Here is a 16,386-nt window from a genome sequence, read left to right as displayed (position 1 = left end):
TATGTGAAAAAAACAAGATACACAGTAGGCTTGGCATGAATTTTTATTGACAATAAGATACCTCTTACCACTAAATTTAATACACATCACATATTTCCACATTGTAATGTGATTGTTAGGAATATATACAAAAAGCCATTACAGGGAATCCTCGATATACGGAGATACATCGAAAACGTGTAGAGTCCGTTTAAGGTACGTATGAAGACATCTTATTTCTCTAAATGCGAGTGGTGTCAGGAGGATGTGTACAATTGATTAAAATTAAGTGAAACCAACGTACCAGATTGGTTCAAGCAAATAAACCATATACAAATTAATCATACATAAGCCGATCGATAGTTTACATACATTTTCAAAGTTCACGTTTCCACGGGGAGAGAAAGATTTCCGAGAATTTTCGCATATCAAAACAATGTATATATTATGTTAATTACAAGTAATGTCGGAAAAGTTGACGTCTTAAGACCAGGCATGATGAAATTGGCTTCTTGAATGTGTTTAATGTAGAAAAAAGAAGGAAACACAAGAGAAACTTTCGTCAAAGCTTCGCTCCATAAATCCATTTTTCATTCATTCCCCATTCATTTGTTTTCTTTTCTCCTCCTCTTAATCAGCTTTCAGTTTGTTACTTTCTGGCGATTTGTCCCCGTTCATTGGCGAACGGGAGCGGCTGCGGCTTTTGCTATGTTTACTGCCCGATCTGGATCTTGATCTGTCGCCTCTTGATCTTTCACGACTAGATCTGTCTCTGTAAGAAGAACTGGATTAAAAGGGACGACTATAGATTTGCTTTTCTTGCGCTAATTATATCCATTAAACTCACTTCGAGGGAGACTTGGCTTTGGATTTGGACTGCGACCTGGACTTTGACCTCTCGGCCTTGGACCTAGAACGAGATCTGGATTTGGACTTTGACTTAGATTTCGACTTTGAGCGGTCTCTTGATCTGTAAAATTATAGTTCAAATGAAAAGGAGACAGAAAATACAAATAACAAATACAATTGAAAACTTCTTTCTTTTTCTTGTTAATGGATGATGTTCGTGTACAAAAAAAAAGAAAAAAAAAAAATGAAGAATAAGCGGTGAGAGGCCGTTGTAAACGAGCCCAAACACAATGCCAAAAGTGAGGGGGATGAAACGTGTAATATGTGTGTTCAATTGCCGATAAAATTGCGCAAGAAACAAAGCAAATAAATAAACGCCAAAAACATTGACAATAAAACGAGTAGAATTTAAGACGAACGAGTTAAATGTAACAAAGGATCGGGATACTTACTTGGATTTGGAACGCGAGCGGCTACGCTCGGGGGATTTGGATTTGGACTTTGATTTGGATTTAGAATGTGCCCTTGACTTGGAACGGCTGCTGCGACGGCTGCGGCTGCGAGAGCTGCGGCGACTCCTGGGTACAAAGAAAAATCCTTTTGTCAGATGATTTTACCAACAACTTGAATAATAAAATAAACGTCAGTTAATACGACAAAGTGTAAAACTCCATTAGTAATGAATATTATTGAGGTATTGGGTTAGGTCTGGGTTAGTATATTATTTCACAAAACATCATTTTAATGTTTTTTTATAAGAAATTCAATTTCCTACAAAATAGATCTCCTGATATTTCGTCATATTTCGCATAGTTAACGAGATACTTGCAGATTTATAAAAAACAAAAAAAAAACAATTTACCGGCTAAACCAGGCCGATTTGGTACCCATAACATATACAACTTTTTCTTAACCCCTTAACGCTCATATTTTTCGGGTTAACCAAGAATGATCAGTTTTCTTTATTGGATTTGTTTCCAAAAAAGCGGTTTTTGTTACTTACAATGTTGTATCCAACGTATAATTTGAAAGAAAACAAATATTATCATCCCTTAAACCATTGGATTAAAGAAATATCGTTTTTCAAAGCAGTCAGATTCGGGCGTGAACGTTAAGGGGTTAAAATGACTCCAAGAACACAAATTTAACCTTCAAAGTAGGGGCCGCAGAAATCGTAATCGTGCCGTAAAATTTAAGTGGGCTTGGACCGAATATTCGAAAAAACAAAGCAATTTATAAAAAAAAAAATCCAGCAACGATACACGAACTATGTAGCGTTGAATCAACCCATTTATAACTTGCGTTTTATATAGTCCAAATACTTGGTAAATTCGCCATTTTCGCCATAAATGGGTTAACCGTAAACGTAAAAGAATGATTGGAGACATTATCGCCCCCGACAGTACCTGGATCGGGTTCGAGAACGACGGGAATACCTTGAGCGGGAGCGGGATCGGCGGCGAGATCGAGATCGTGACCTTGACCTTGACCTCGAACTCGACGATCTTGAGCGACGACCGCGTCTTTTGTCTTCGATGAGTCTGATTCTACGCCCGTTCAGTTCTGTGTCGTCCAATTTGTCGATGGCGTTCTTCAGGTCTGAATACGTTGCGAATTCTACAACTCTGCAACATTGAACAATTGCGATTAAATGGTCTGAGCAGCAATTTACTACTTGGTTAGTTCGTGAGTTAAGTTTGTGTCTTATCTAAGAAACGAAGAACTTACGGACCACACTAGCGTGACCGTAGTTTTTCAAATAACTGCTAACTCACCCTTCGTTCCTGCGCTGTTTGTGTGCATCTGCGTATGTCACTTCTCCAGCCTGTCTCATATAATCCTTCAAATCCTGAGCATCACACAAGAACAAGAATTAATAGATTGCAATGACGCTGTATGTTTGTCTTATAATTAATCATGAGATACGATTATATTCACGTTATGAATAATGCTAAATATATTGTGTTCCTACACTAATAGTAACGCAGAGGTTAAGAATTGTTTCCTGTGCACTTTTATCCACTATTGTCCTATAGTAATCCATTTTTTCCTTTGCGAAAGTATACTCGAGAATCTATCCTTACTGAAAAAATGCCAAGTAATGTTCTGTCTCTGACCACATCTTCAGTGCTGAATATTATGTTGGAAATGTGTGCTCGAATTTAGTATCTGCGATTGATGCAACCTTTCTTTTTATGCAATTCAATCTTTAAAACAAGTATAGTCATTTAACAAAACAAACCTCCACCCTGCAGAAAACCGTCGAACAATTGTCATAAGAGGATACGTTATTTCTATTTGAAATAAACCGGTACGCCTAGGGTAATGTTTCTGCAGAGCAGCTCACAATAGAATATCACTAAATGCTCGACGATCAGGTATGAAGTAATGTTTGAATACGAAAAGAAAACAAGATATATTTGTCAAGTCATTCTGAAAGTCTCTTTAAACTATAAATTAAATCGCAAACTGGTTCGATCAGAAACTATATCGATCGTTGAAAAGATGGAACTGCATAAGGCAGAGGGAAAAGACAGTTGCTCGTGATGTCAACGTAAAGTAACGGATTGTATGGTGATTGGTATTCGCGAGTGCTGAAAAAAATTCCGCCTATAATGCTTACTATTGCAAAAACTTATATTTCAAAGCTGGCACAAAAGTAAATGTAAATACGTGTACATCGAATGTAACGCTAAAAAACGAAAGTAAAAAGAGAGAGAAAGAATTCCGAAGAGACATTGTAAACTGATGTAGAAAAGAAAAATATATTTTTCACTGGCTTCCTCCGAGCGACCGAAGAAGACGAGAGGATCCATTTATGGGGAAAACGTGGGCCACACGAATGTTCCCTCGCTACTGTTACAGCGGATCCGTCTGTTCCGGAAGATTTTTTTATTCCTCTTGACGCTTGTCCTTTATTATTGTTTCCTCTACGCTATGCTGGGGTCGTTCTTCTCTTGGTGGAAATCTTTGGTATCCATCTGTCTCTTTGTTTGGCATCCATTTCATTTGTTCATCGTCGAAACTTGTGTTCTTGTATTTGTGGGAACCAGGTACGGCTTTATCTTGCGGACTCTGTTGTCAAGGTGCGTGGCTTGTATACCAGTAGAATATTCTCTCTGTTTCGTCTTGAGGGGTCTCTTCGTATCGTCCGTGACACCGGGTTTTTCGAAAACTCGTGCAACAACGCGTGCTCGAGGATCCAAAATTCGCGTGAAAAAGGCAGTGTGATCAGAATTCATCTCAGAATCAATTGTGCGAGCACACCTTTAATTCTTCGAACGGATTAATTCTGCAAAACGCTTTGGTTATCGTAAACGTCCCCTTTGGTCATTGCTCCCCCATACACATCCAAAACAATAGAAACTGAACATGACACGATGGAATTGTCTTGCATAAAGAAAAGTTGGTTTTCCTTTGCCAATCAACGTTAAGGTCGTTTTGTTTACGAAAGTACTACCGTCGTGGCTACTGCTGCTAAGCGCGTTTCGCAATTGCAAAGTGATGGAATATCCGAAGGACGGCGAAATATATCATTCGAATCGGTATCGCAATTTTTTCAAACGAATGGATGCCTAATTTCGAGCACAGTCATATTATATAAAGAAAGATATCAGGGTTGGGCAAAGTTTGATTAAAAGTCGTGGGCGCTCAATCGTGCCGCGTGAACTGCTAATTGCCCAACTCTAACACATAAATGTTACAAGTAGGTTGTTAAAAAAAACTGGTCCCCTGCCTCTGGTACTGGTTCTATTTCCGTATGCAACGGTTCTTCAAGTTCGTCGAATGATTTCAATAGAGAGAGATAGATAGATAGAGAGAGAGATAGAAAGAGAGAGAAAGAGAGAGAGAATAGATAGATAGATCTATATATGTATATATATGTAAAAAACCACCTGAACTACGGTGCACAGTTATTAACAGATATATATATATGACAATATATAAACAGTAAATGAGAACAAAGTTATACAAGTGTGTAAGTGTATAGAGATATATAATAGATATAATGTATATATCTAAAGAGTACACTCGGTTAAGGTGACGCATTTACCTTGGGCCCAGGCACCACCTTGCTTACGGACAGAGAGAAAGGCCAGACACAATCGGCGCTTGGTCGGGTCGAACGGATCTGTGTGGCGTAGTCGCGGATGGTTCGGGTTTCGGCCCCGTGTATGCCCTCTCATGGGTGGCCGCTGCCTGACTTACTAGATGGCTAGGTTGGTGGCGTACCAGTAGCAGTAACAGTCGTGGTGTAGTAATAAATGTGATAGTAGAGAGTTACATGGTGAGACAGTGGTCACTGATTAATGGAGGGTAAAAAGGAGTTGAGAGAGTTGATGACAGATTGTTTCAAGAGAGCATATGGTGACGTTAAGGATAACATGATTTCTTTTTTTTTTTTTTTTTGGACAGAGGATAATGTAATTGAGAATCGAAAGAATCGAGACGAGGATGTAGCAGAGAGTTGGTGAGCAGTGATGGAACACAGAGTGACCGGTTGTAGAGCATCCAGGCAAAGAAACAGGTCAGAGTCGTTTGATGATTCGTAGAGGCGGACGTTTTCTCTCTCCACGGCGATCATTGATGAGAGGATCGCAGATACGTAAGAACCTATCGTCACTGGGATTGTCACTGGGTTTCACCACGTATCACTGCGCAAGTAGTAGTAGGCGGTAGGTGGTAGGTGTACCCAGTGCCACGCGGCTATCTCTCTCACCCGGGACACCTCAGAAACCAACCTGGTGCCACTTGACCTCAAGGCGGGCCCATCGCGTGCATCGTCATCTTTATCATCGCACATCATCAGTCTATTGGCCCTACCGGTCGCCCCTCCTCGGCGAAGAGGACACGGCTCTTCGGAAAGAACATCAATTTTATTGTTTTTCTCAACTGTTGGCCGAACGTAAATGAAATAATAAAATTGAAAAAGGAACACGTCGAAGTAATCGAGATATAATCGACTGAGTGAGAATATACGTTTTACATCAAAAGACAACCAATCATTCGAAAAGTACACCGATAGACGATACGTATATGTATAATATTTATTGTAATGTATATTGATCAAGTAAGACTTGGTCCACGTATTTGCACACAGAGCGGATCTATTTCTGTCCGCCCACTTTTATAATTCGTTGGCATGGATTCTCACACGTATGCAACGTGCCGCATAGCGTATATGTGTACATGTATGCGTACGCATCTTTTGAGCAGGAGTTTCGAAAGATGGAGTGCGTCCTGGTTATTTCCCACATCATTCCCAATGTTTTCCCAAGATTGCCCTTCGTCAATCTGTCTCTCTTGTCTTCTTCTCCTTTCGTTCGTTGTTCGATGCCTCTTCGTCCAAAAAGCAGCACACGCTTCCGATTTCCATCCGAATCTTTAGCATTTGTTCAAGGGTAAAACGTTGCACTTTTCCAAAGGTTTCCACGCATGTGCCCTGGTTCTGTAACTCCTCGTATCTCGGAGATCACATATTTTCTTTATCCCCCGGGTTCGTTCATTGTTTTTGCACCTTTCTTCCGTCTCTCTTCGCTCTTTCCGCCTTTGTCTCGGTAAATTTTTCATCTTTAATTAATTGATTTTTACTTTCTCGCCTCGTAATTCAGGACAAAAGATTTGATTTCGAATGCCATAGACTTACTTGATCAAAATGTACATCTTTATTTTTTTTTTTTTCATTACTCGGAATAGAAGAGAGTTTGGATGAGTAAACGAACTTAAAATGACGAAAAGAAAAATCGAATAAAAAATATTACGTAATACTAAAATGCCGCGTGTAAGTTTGGTTCGACTCGGGGATACAAAATGCAGAACATTTGCCACGGCTTGTGTTATCGTTACTGTTATTTCTTTTTTTTCTTTGTGTTCGTATAGACTTTTCTGGAGCCTCGAGTAGCAATCAAACTCACGGAGAAAAAGCTATCGTCAGACGTATAAACACGAAGCAAAAGGGGTACCAGATATTGCTTACCTGCCAGCTGACGCGACTCGACAGATTTTCCACGGTGAGGCGGTACTCGGTGCGTGTCGGTGGTCCGTATCTAAAAAATGAAAAACAGAAGATATTATCTCATCGGTTAGTCGCCAATTGCAGGTTTGTCTTGGACCTGACTTTACGTTAAATATAATATAGCGAAACTCTAAAATGGAAACGCAAAATATACTTGAATCTTTTAATAATTTAATATTGCAAGAGTAAAATTGAATAAATTTAAAAAAAAAACAAAAAGAGATGTATCGTTAGAGCGTAACATTGGATGTATGTACCTGGGCAATGATTGCTTGTAGCTAGATGCGGTCCTCGTGTTTCTGTTCACACTATCTCTGCAAAAAGGGATGTCATGTGAACAGAAATAACGGATCGTTGGTTAAACCTTCAGCAAATAACTACAGATCTGCACTCATTGCTCAGGCACACAATCAATCACCTGTTCCAATCGAATCAAATCTACTCAAAATGCAGCAATAGCGTACCTGTCGTGCCGCATATCGTCTCGGCTGTAACAAACACAATACCACACATCTATTAGTCGCCAATTACATTCGTTCCACCTCTCTCGTCTACCAGTAATATCAACATAATGTCTGGGAGGGTTATATCACTAGGCATTATGCTTATAAACGGTCAAAGATTTCTCAACTAGCGATTCTGGATTCCATTAGTTCGACGTACTCGGTAGAGCAGTCAAATCCAAGACAACCAATTCGAACTAATTAGAAATCGGCGGTTACCCGCCTTAAGACGAACTATTTCGCTTCTTTTTTTTTTTTGCGAAAAAGTCAAAAGCTTTGTATCACGCGCTCTCTATTCTAGAGCTCATCATATCCAAGGTTACGTTCTTCCCTGCACCAGACGACATGCAAAATCATTTTTTCTTCCTTCTATTCTCATACAAAATCAACTTATACAAGCACACGTATAACAATGATATTAAAGCAAATTATACCAATATATACACATATATGTTTCTTTCAAACCATCGATGAAGCTTCGATTCGCTGCAGAGACGGGCAAAATTCACTCCATAACAATTATTTTCTCCGTCGATAGATCTTTTACATTGTTCACCTCTTACGTTTACAACGAATGAAAACGGTTTCTGTTCGTTTATCGTTCGAATAAAATTCTGCCCGTCTCTGTCCCATTGGAAATTCTGGAAGGATTTTGCATGTCTCGAGTGGACTGCCATCAGGGGAGTAGGGGATAATGATCGCTCTGATAAAATAAAAAAAAGGATAGCGTGTCTTACGCAGATCGCCTCGAGTCCCCATAACCACCACGGGAGTCACCATAGCGCCACTGGTCACTACCCCTAGGTGTCCCCCGGGCCCTCTCTACAGTAATTCTGTAACAAGACACATTGGATATGCTTACTTGTCTCTCCAGGAGCGTGAGCGTCCGTAGCCACGGTCGCCTCGCCTCCCTGAAACACCCCGTGCTATCTCCACCGCCACTCTGAAACACACCCAACAAAACCCCGCCTAAGTCCTCGACTAATTCTTACTCTAAAGGTGCTTCCTTCCTTCCTTCCTTCCATCCTTTTTTCTTTCCATATCCTCAGCCTCCTCTCCGAAATCCGTTCATCAAATATCATCAGCCGCCCCTCGCCATATCTATCACCAGTCCAAGCCACTGAGGCGCTGTCCCCTCTCTCTCCCTTTCTCTCTCTCTCTCTCACGCTTGTCTTCATAATCCCCTCTCTTTCCTCTCTAAATTTTCTAGTCGTTGTCCACTTAACGCGCGACTTATTCACCAATCTAAGTGTACACGGTTAACGTTCCGATGCGGGCATTCTCATAATCGACTGGGATCCGCATACTCGACTCGCTTATATCTTTCTGCGTTGGTTGTGTTCATCGCCAACGCTCAAGGACCAGACAAACTTGTTCGCGCGATCGCCAGAAAATTATGAAAACGCTTAAGCTACACCCCGTCTTGATATATATTTTTTTTTTCCTTTCGTTTTTCTTGTTTAATAAGTTGTTTTTTTTTTTTAAGAAGCAATATACATTACTTAAAATGCTGAGTCATTCGTTTATACTAAGTATCAATATAGTCAGTTTATGATCGGGGAATTGATGGAAGTAGTTCAAAATGGCGGCAAGTCACATCGGCTATTTAAGTAGGATGCACTTTTATTCCAGAACAAATCCAATCGATAATTTGGAGGACAGACGCCGTTCATCGAAAGCGTTGACTTAAAGGCAATAGAAACCAAAAGTATTGTACATATTCGGCGTTTAAAATTATACAGAAGCAACAGCAGATTAATATTACTGGTACATGGTGAACATTATCCAAACAGAACTATAGAAAGACTCAGAAGAGTGTTTATATTATTTTCAACACAGACTTTAACGGGAACAAAATTTTGAAAGAGCAAATTACTTTACTGTGTTGTTAAGACGAATCAACGAGTGGACCTTTATTCACAGAAATAATACTAATCGTTAAATTATACAGAAACAAAGATACCAAATACGATTATACATATTTTCTCTGTTTTATCTTTCTCTTTCTTCGATCGATAAAATTCTACGATGCCTTTAATTCCAAATGCAAATATCTCGGGAACGTCTAGAACGAAAGCACTTCACTCAATAATACATAAAAGGGTTATTAAATAAAAAATTAACATATCGTCAATGCTATTGCTTCTCATGAACAATCCTACGTCTGTGCAACATTAACAAAATTGAGCAAACTTTGTATCGTGAAAATTGTTCGAGTTTAATCAACATTTTGTCAATTTTTAGGTGAAATTATCAGTATCAGCTGTGATGCTAATGTTGCATTTTCAACATATGTTTAAAACACAGCTATAGTAATATACAGGGTGTTCGGTCAACCATGGGAAAAATTTTAATGGGGGATTCTAGAGGCCAAAATAAGATGAAAATCAAGAATACCAATTTCTTGATGGAGGCTTCGTTAAAAAGTTATTAACGTTTAAAGTTCCACCCATTTTGAATTTTTTTCTCGAAAATGCGCAATATTTCGGGGATATGTCTATTCACCAAAAATGATTGCAATTGACCCCTTCAACTAAAAATAATTTTTTTAGGACGATTTGAAACTTTTCAATTTTGTTGAAAAATTTGTCTACCTACTCGAATTTTTTTCTCGAAAATGCGTAGGATTTCGAGGGTATGTCTATTCACCAAAAATGATTGCAATTGACCCACGCAACTAAAAATAATTTTTTTAGGACGATTTGAAACTTTTCAATTTTGTTGAAAAATTTGTCTACCTACTCGAATTTTTTTCTCAAAAATGCGTAGGAATTCGGGGGTATGTCTATTCACCAAAAATGATTGCAATTGACCCACGCAACTAAAAATAATTTTTTTAGGACGATTTGAAACTTTTCAATTTTGTTGAAAAATTTGTCTACCTTCTCAAATTTTTTTCTCGAAAATGCGTAGGATTTCGAGGGTATGTCTATTCACCAAAAATGATTGTAATTGACCCATGCAACTAAAAATAATTTTTTTAGGACGATTTGAAACTTTTCAATTTTGTTGAAAAATTTGTCTATCTTCTCGAATTTTTTTCTCGAAAATGCGTAGGATTTCGGGGGTATGTCTATTCATCAAAAATGATTGTAATTGACCTCTTCAACTAAAAATAATTTTTTTAGGACGATTTGAAACTTTTCAATTTTGTTGAAAAATTTGTCTACCTACTCGAATTTTTTTCTCGAAAATGCGTAGGATTTCGGGGGTATGTCTATTCACCAAAAATGATTGTAATTGACCCATGCAACTAAAAATAATTTTTTTAGGACGATTTGAAACTTTTCAATTTTGTTGAAAAATTTGTCTACCTTCTCGAATTTTTTTCTAGAAAATGGGTAGGATTTCGAGGGTATGTCTAATGACGAAAAATGATTGTAATTGACCCTCGCAGCTGAAAATAATTTTTCCAGATCGATTTGAAATTTTTGAATTTTATTGTTAATAACTTTTTAACGAAGCCTCAATCAAAAAATTGATATTCCTGATTTTCGTCTTATTTTGGCCTCTAGTATATCCCATTAAAATTTTTCCCATGGTTGGCCGAACACCCTGTATATTGTACGCATGAAAATTAAATGTTGCGATCGCCAATAATTACATTTGTTTCAATTGTCCTAAAAGAAATGTGCAATTAAGGACTACAAAGTTTTAACGGTACATGTTTCATATATGTCTGGTACCAACAATGTTATAAAAGAACTTCAAAAGTGGATCGAATGATCCACAAATCAGATGAATCGTGAAAAGTAACTAATCATGCAAAACATGCTACCTACACCATTCTCCTAACATACGCTTTTTTTAATTTTTTTTTTTTTTCGTCTATTGCGTGTGAAACGTATGTATCAATAAAATAGTACGCATTACCTTTCGCCTAACAGCTCCTTTCCATTGAGCTCGTAGACAGCATCGTCCGCGTCCCTATAGTCGTCGAATTCCTGCGAACAGAACAGTCTCGTTACAAATCGAAATGTAATAAAAAATATTTCCAATTCCAGCGTTTGCATGCTTGTATCACTCATATTATTCAATAAATTCTTACTAACAAATACGGTGCACTTGTGCAATCAGTAACGTAAGTATCTGTCGTCAATTCTTGTATGATGCATGTATTATTAACAGAGCAATGAGATGGTCTATTAATTTGGAAAAAAATAGAAAAAATTCGATCAATGGTGTAAATAATTTTGATCGAGCATTACCAGAACCGGAGTCTAATGGAATTTAATAGACGTGGTTTCACGAGCTCATTTTCTGTCACAAGAGTTAACATTCAAGACATGTTCATGTACGATACTGTTTCTGGAACTTTGTAATCGGTGTTTTAACCTAGGAAGCGATAGGCGATTAGGTGGTTCGGTAGTAACAAGATTCCCCTTTGATTATAACATAACTTACAAACATTTTGTAGATTAATCGATGAAAACCAGCACACATCTCCATTAAGCAGCCACAGTACCAATGTGTTCAGGGCTCAAGGTAGGTCAGATCAACTCACGAGTTCGAGTTGTGTTCAAAGTGAAAACACTTTACACTGTACACGCTTTGGTCCACGATCGAACGTCAAGACAAACTAATATTTCTAACAAAGTATTTACTGATCTCTTTTTTTCTTTTAGTTTAATCGTTATTTTAGTGAAGTTAAGATCAAGAATGTTACAGCGTTATTGAGAGATATTTGTAAAAATAAGATTAGGACCAAATTGAGTGTGGCAAAGTGTTGGGTACGTATTTAGAATTTGATACAGGTACTTACAACAAAGCCGTAACCATTCTTGATGAGGACATCACGGAATCGACCGTAGCCTCTGAAAAATCTCTCAAGGTCTCTTTCCCTGGTGCCGTATGGAAGCCCACCGACATAGACCCTTGTCCCTACCATACTGTAAAAAAAACAATTGAACCACATTAGACTTACCACAAAGGCAAATCCATTCTTCATAGCGACCTCCTTGATTCTACCATATTTCCGGAAGAACTTCTCAAGGTCGCGCTCTCTCACCCGGTATGTTAATCCACCAACGAATACTCGGGTGCTCATTCTTAAAGGAAAATATAAAAACACCATACATAACAGGCTTCCTTAAGAACCTGCCATTTTTTTTATTTTTTTTTTTTAGTCACATGACAACATAAGAACCGTTACGTTAATTTTTTTTGAATATATTCTGGCTGAGAATTGCAATGCAACTCGTTTAGGAAATCGACGCTAGCGCTATTGTAATTTCACGTTTTTTAGGGATCTTCGATCGGGAGAGAAAAAAATTAAAAAAAAAAACGAAACAACTCAAGGTATCGAATATTGGAAACTTTTGCATAGACAGAAGGCTCTGCAAGATACATAGATCGTACTAGGAACACTAAATTGATCGGGAAAAGTCACAAGTGCAATACAGAAGTGCCATTTGTAATAAAAGAAATTGAAAAAAAGAAAAAAAAATGAATTTAAGAGGCACGTGTTAAATACTTCGTCATACATACTTTACTAATCACACGCAACACATTTGAACAGCTATATCGATATTGGCAAAACTTACAGGGCACCTTAAATGATGTTAACAATATATAGGATCGATGTATACACGAACATAAATTTAACTTTACTGCTACATTTACGATAAGAAATAGAAAACATGCTGTTTAATAGGAAAGAAAAAAATAACAAATATGCAACATTGAACTGCTTGCAAGGAAACATTGCGAATTGTAGGACGCTGATTTTTATGAAATTTTGCATGAATGTTCATTGGTAAACCCTATATTTCGTTAAAGCTACTTTTGAGCCACCCCTTATGTCAGAGTTACCAACTCTATGACTTTATAACAAATATTATAGAGGATTAAAAATTAAAATTATACTGTAATACTGGAAAAGAAGATTCTTAATTAGAATAATTTTAGCTAAAACAGGTATTAAAATGAAATTAAAAAAAAAAATTAGTAATATTGATGTTCGGACACCTATGGGAAAAATTTTAATGGTGGATTCTAGAGGCCAAAATAAGACGAAAATCAAGAATGTCAATTTGTTGATGGAGGCTTCGTTAAAAAGTTATTAACAATTAAATTCGAAAATTTCAAATCGTTCTAAAAAAATTATTTTCGAATGGAGGGGGCTAATTACGATCATTTTTAGTCATTACATATACCTCCGTAATCCTATCCATTTTCGAGAAAAAAAATCGAATAGGTGCTGGAATTTTTCGGAGAAAAAAAACTTTTCAAATCATTCTAAAAAAAATATTTGCGGTTAGGGGGGTCAATTACAATCATTTTTGGTCATTACACATACCCCCGAAATCCTACGCACTTCCGAGAAAAAAATTCCTTACCGAAAATCGAATTAGGCGCCTAAATTTTTCGACGAAAAAACAAAAAATTTCAAATCGTTCTGAAAAAATTATTTTCGGTTGCGGGAGTCAATTACAATCATTTTTGGTGAATAGACATACCCCCGAAATCCTACCCACTTTCTAGAAAAAAATTCGAGAAGTTGTAAAATTTTTCGACGGAAAAAAAAAATTTCAAATCGTTTTGGAAAAATTATTTTCGGTTACGGGAGTCAATTACAATCATTTTTGGTGAATAGACATACCCTCGAAATCTTGCGCATTTTCGAGAAAAAAATTCAATACGGGCGGAACTTTAAACGTTAATAACTTTTTAACGAAGCCTCTATCAACAAATTTGTATTCTTGATTTTCGTCTTATTTTGGCCTCTAGAATCCCCTCTTAAAATTTTTCTCACGGTTGGCCAAACACCTTGTATAAATAGTATTCCTAGTGACAGTAGTTATTAAAAATTTTATTATAGATTTCATAAAAATCAGCGTCCGACAGTTTAACATTACCTCGTTAATTGCATATGCGAGAGAACAATAAAATTAAACATTTTGGTCGACTAAACTACTTTCGATAATATTGTGCTACGCTTATAATAATCTACCTTCTATAAATATCCGTAAATGAAAAGCTGCAGCAGCTTGTCGAACTGTATAATTTTCAAAGATGTCGGAAAAAGTATAAAAAAAAAATCAAGTGTCCAGTAATTTGGTGCAACATTTTTTTTTTCTTTTTTAGAATTATGTTAAGCACGTCTCATGCACTTGTGGGTAACGACAAACACTTGTTATCGATATTATCATTAAAAACAAAAATTTTGAACACTTAGCGCATGGACGATGATATGAATCATTATAGTATATGCTCTAAGGTGTTTATGTCTCCATGCTTACTCAGCCAAAAACGTGTTTACACAAGAATGAGATGAGCGTGAACATTAGTAGTGTTCGGTACTTGTACATTAACATTGCTACTTTAAACAAAAGAAAACACAAAGTTACAAGCGGTGGAAGCGATACAATGGATACGATTGGAGTGAGATTTGTAAACCTCGAGTGTCTCTGTTATCGGGAAGCAGCAAATTGGACAAAATTCTTATTCGCTTGTCGGTTAACACGACGAGAGAAAGATGGAACCCCCATTGTTTGTGCGTTGTTCATTTTTCCCAGACAGTTTCCGCTCACGCGGCACCCTGTTTACGCGAGTAACTTCGTTCGCGATTTTTATCTCTTCCACCGACTGCATTTACAATTCTGAACAAACGAAATTCCACGTACCGAACTCGCCTAATGTCACGGGGCGAAAAATTAACAGAAGCAAACATGTAAATTAATTTACGAGTAAATGAAACGTCGAGTTTCGATAATTCGTTAGAGTTCGTTTGTCGTAGTGCGTTAACCTTCGAAGGGATCCGCGAATAATTCCAAACGTAAATGTAAAACTCGGGGAATGCAATTAGAGCGGCTTTAGTGAGCTCCCATTCACGTTGCTCCTGAAACCCAAATAAAATCCACACGCTGCGTAGATTGTTTTCTTTCGCGTAACTCCTTTGAAGGTTAAAGACCATCGATACCTTGTTTTTCAATGAATATTTCGCTGTTCGCGAGCACCGCCGCCCCACGTTTCACGGCCGAAAGAAACTCGATCCGGAAAACTACAATATGTTTCGAACTCGAGCGACGAACTGTACTTTTATCGGATACCCGTTTTCATAAAATGGCGGTCCGTGCGATCGTTTATCGCCGCCTTTTTTCACCACGCGAGTATTTGAGAGACACGTAAATAAAGAAAAAGGTAAAGAAACATCAAAAAAAAAAAAAAAGAAAAATAAATAAAAATACACCACGTTTCGGTAATACGACCGTATTTATCGGATATTATCGCCGCTACTCGCGGAAATGCTTTCGAACGTAATTGATACGCAAATATTGTAAAACATTAACATCGACGATAAACGTCGCGAAGAAATCTATTTATCGCGATAATAACCGAAGCAAACGATAAGTTGCTTCGTACGCAAAATGAACCTTTGTGAGCGGCCAGCCATACGACGCAGAATATTCAAAGTTTACTGCCACGTTATTAATACGTGCGTAGGTTAAACGAATTCTTGCAATGAACGATAACCGAAATATTGGAAACGCGAATGGGAAAGTTTCGCAATCGACGAATTATCGTTAATGCATCGTGACACGTCTCCCCGGGAGCACTCGTCGCGAATCGTGGCTCGTTGCGTCCGTAAAACGAAAGTATTTCCAAACAATTCACTTTTCCACGATCGTACGTAATACTAGAGAACGAAAAAACGATGTTTACAAACTTACCTGAATGCACGTAAAACAACGCTGCTTCGATCACCAAAACCTTATGCTCTTTCGCGATACGATACCACTGAAATTACTAGAAGAAGTAATGATCGGCGTCTGAAGTAAGATGGCTCGCTGCAATAACGGAAACAAAACGGGGTTTACACGGCGGAGAACAAAGTCGCTGGCTGTCCACGCCTCGACGGCAGACGCCCATCGTCGGGAGTCGACGACAATATGTGACGAATTAAAACAATTGCAACCGACGAAATGAAATTATTGCGTCCAAGTTACACGATATTTACACTGCTAATGTATTCTACGAGAATACATTCTTTATTTTGCTCCTTTCTAAACCGTTGCTCCCACCCTTTCAAAGGTTGCG

At 37.8% G+C, this 16,386-nt stretch overlaps 1 protein-coding gene across 21 annotated transcripts; it reads right to left on the bottom strand.

Moving 5' to 3' along the window:
• Nucleotides 1–25: 25 nt before the first annotated feature.
• On the bottom strand, nucleotides 26–16,159 carry B52 (serine and arginine rich splicing factor B52). 21 transcript variants are annotated; one of them, XM_076778919.1, is made up of 12 exons: nucleotides 16,020–16,159; nucleotides 12,110–12,236; nucleotides 11,221–11,291; nucleotides 8,085–8,180; nucleotides 7,309–7,332; nucleotides 7,102–7,158; nucleotides 6,806–6,875; nucleotides 2,604–2,677; nucleotides 2,265–2,453; nucleotides 1,281–1,406; nucleotides 827–889; nucleotides 26–763 (listed from the first exon to the last, which is right to left on the bottom strand). In XM_076778919.1, exons 2-12 carry the CDS (start codon nucleotides 12,233–12,235, stop codon nucleotides 610–612), a joined length of 1,050 nt encoding a protein of 349 aa, XP_076635034.1. In that variant the 5' UTR covers nucleotide 12,236; nucleotides 16,020–16,159; the 3' UTR covers nucleotides 26–609. The 21 variants fall into 21 exon arrangements, with proteins under 21 accessions (XP_076635034.1, XP_076635020.1, XP_076635014.1 ...); XM_076778905.1 differs by lacking the exon at nucleotides 8,085–8,180 and adding an exon at nucleotides 8,210–8,290 and having other exon boundaries at nucleotides 605–763; nucleotides 827–949; nucleotides 2,235–2,453; XM_076778899.1 differs by having other exon boundaries at nucleotides 605–763; nucleotides 827–949; nucleotides 2,235–2,453.
• Between the last annotated feature and the right edge of the window lie 227 nt (nucleotides 16,160–16,386).

This window comes from Colletes latitarsis, chromosome 11 (genome assembly GCF_051014445.1).
Source record: "Colletes latitarsis isolate SP2378_abdomen chromosome 11, iyColLati1, whole genome shotgun sequence".
In the NCBI taxonomy this organism is placed as follows: domain Eukaryota; kingdom Metazoa; phylum Arthropoda; class Insecta; order Hymenoptera; family Colletidae; genus Colletes; species Colletes latitarsis.
This window is presented reverse-complemented; position numbering and strand designations above follow the sequence as displayed.